Source organism: Hevea brasiliensis, chromosome 3 (genome assembly GCF_030052815.1).
Source record: "Hevea brasiliensis isolate MT/VB/25A 57/8 chromosome 3, ASM3005281v1, whole genome shotgun sequence".
NCBI classification, from domain to species: Eukaryota; Viridiplantae; Streptophyta; class Magnoliopsida; order Malpighiales; family Euphorbiaceae; genus Hevea; species Hevea brasiliensis.
The window spans coordinates 101,911,477-101,913,476 of record NC_079495.1 but is presented as its reverse complement, the minus strand read 5'-3'; the positions used below and the strand labels follow the sequence as shown (position 1 = coordinate 101,913,476).

Genomic DNA, 2,000 nt, shown 5'->3' with positions numbered 1-2,000 from the left:
TTCCCTCCATTGGGGTTGAGTATATGTCTCTAGCACTTGATCAAATCAAGCTACGCCTCAATTTCATTCTTTCTTTCCTTCTTTCAATTCCTGTTCTAATTAATCAGTCCACTATGCTATCACTGTTTCTTCCCCACGGTTGGGGAAACATCATATGCTTTCCAAATATTATTCACCTAAAATGGACTGTTCAGCGAGGAAAAGTTGGCTTCAAACTAAAACTGAAGCTGGCAAATTGAAAGCAGACTGTTTTTGATTGCGAAAGAAGTGCATTCGAATTCAATGTTCTGTCACAATCACATGAAAGTATCAAGAATGCGTCTGTATCTGAGAAACTGAACAGTGAATCGGAAACATTAGGAAAAGAATTTGAAGACAGACAATTATTACACAACGATGTGTTCCTCTAATAATACAGAATCATCCCAATCAATAAGAACAAACTCTAACCATACCCAGTAATCAACATGTATCAAGAACTAAGCTAGTAATGATCTGAAGAATCTAATATTAATTAAAAACCCAAACTTATAAACATGTCCTACAAGCTTGTCTTATACTTGCAGTTCTGATCTCCAACCGTAGCATTGGAAACAAAGACACTGAAATCGCAGGTAGTTGTCGTGTGTACAGTCACTTTAAATATATTAAAAATTGAAACTTTACCAGAAAGTTTGATCAGTGTGCTCAACTTCATCACACCCGACATCACATCGGTATAAAGCTGAGAATTAGAGAGCAAGCGATCTGCCATCACCGTGACTGTTACATTCATGGGTTTGGTTTCGTCGGCGCCAATCTTGCCGGCGGGAATCGGAACATCCCCCACAACTTCACCTCTGTAATTCAACAAAGCAGAACCGTTCTTGAACTTGAACCCCACGTTGTTTGGGTTCTTGACGGTGAGATCCACGTCCAAGGTCAAATTCAGATCGACGCCCAACCTGGCCAAGTCCAAGGACACGCGCAGGTTATCTAGAGCGATTGAGTCGATGGTGGTAGAGGGTTCTTTGGCTTTGAACACCGTTAATGCCAAGATCACCACAACCAGAACGAAAACGACGATGACAGCCGCCGTCACCCCAAGACAGATGTTTCTACGTCTGTGTTTGCTTTTGTTTTTGGGTGGAATTTGAGCTTCGGCATCTTTCGTCTCTTTTGCTGCTTTTGATGAATTTAAAGCTGTTTCCTCCGCCTTCTCCATCTTCTGCTCCAGTACTTGGTGTGAGTCTTGGATCTTTCTAAAACTTTCTAATTTCTAACCGAAAATTTCTTGGGCTACTGAGGATGGTGCCAATACTTGCAGGTTCCCAGACTTTCCGATGCCTATAAATATATGACTCGGTGGGCTCAAAACGGTATATTTTATTAGAATATAATGTTGCTGGAGTCTTGGGCTGAAACTTGAAAGGGTAGTCTGGTCTAATTCAGAAGTTGTTTGGGGACTAGGACTTGGGGTGAAGGTAAAACTTAAAAGACCACGCTACCTACCCGGTGCTGTGTTGGAAGTGGAGCAGTAATGGTGTTCGCTTTTCTTCAGTTGTTTGAGCCCAAAATATCCTCTTCTCAAGGAGATTGATGGTAATGAACGATAATGATACTTGGCTCAAACTGGAAGGAAGCATGGAAAGTAACATGATGAAGATTGCGTGCAAGAATTTTAATGCTTTTTTGTTTTACATAATAAAATAAAATATTGAAAAATTTTAGTGGCTTTGCAACCTTAATTTGCATTTGCAATGGCTAGAAAAAAGGCTTGTTGTTAGGATGTCTTGATCCTCATTTGCTCATTTTCTTGGGTTACAACTTGCCCTGACACATGATCAGATAATTGAGTGGCTCACTTGTATAATGTGCGTTTTATTTATTTATTTTTTTCATATAAAATATGCTTGCCCGTTTGAATGAGAGTTGAGGCAGTTCAAAGTGTTTTTATGGAGAATCATATTAGAAAGATGACGTTTGTAATTTTAAAATTCTTTAAAACTCGGAACTTGAAT

General features: G+C 39.5%; 1 protein-coding gene across 1 annotated transcript; it reads right to left on the bottom strand.

Moving 5' to 3' along the window:
* Nucleotides 1-541: 541 nt before the first annotated feature.
* On the bottom strand, nucleotides 542-1,204 carry LOC110668774 (uncharacterized). Its single transcript, XM_021830149.2, has one exon. It carries the CDS (start codon nucleotides 1,202-1,204, stop codon nucleotides 542-544), a length of 663 nt encoding a protein of 220 aa, XP_021685841.2.
* Between the last annotated feature and the right edge of the window lie 796 nt (nucleotides 1,205-2,000).

What these genes read in the sequence shown, in the direction of transcription:
- LOC110668774 (XM_021830149.2), bottom strand. Translation starts at nt 1,204, where the DNA reads ATGGAGAAGGCGGAGGAAACAGCTTTAAATTCATCAAAAGCAGCAAAA.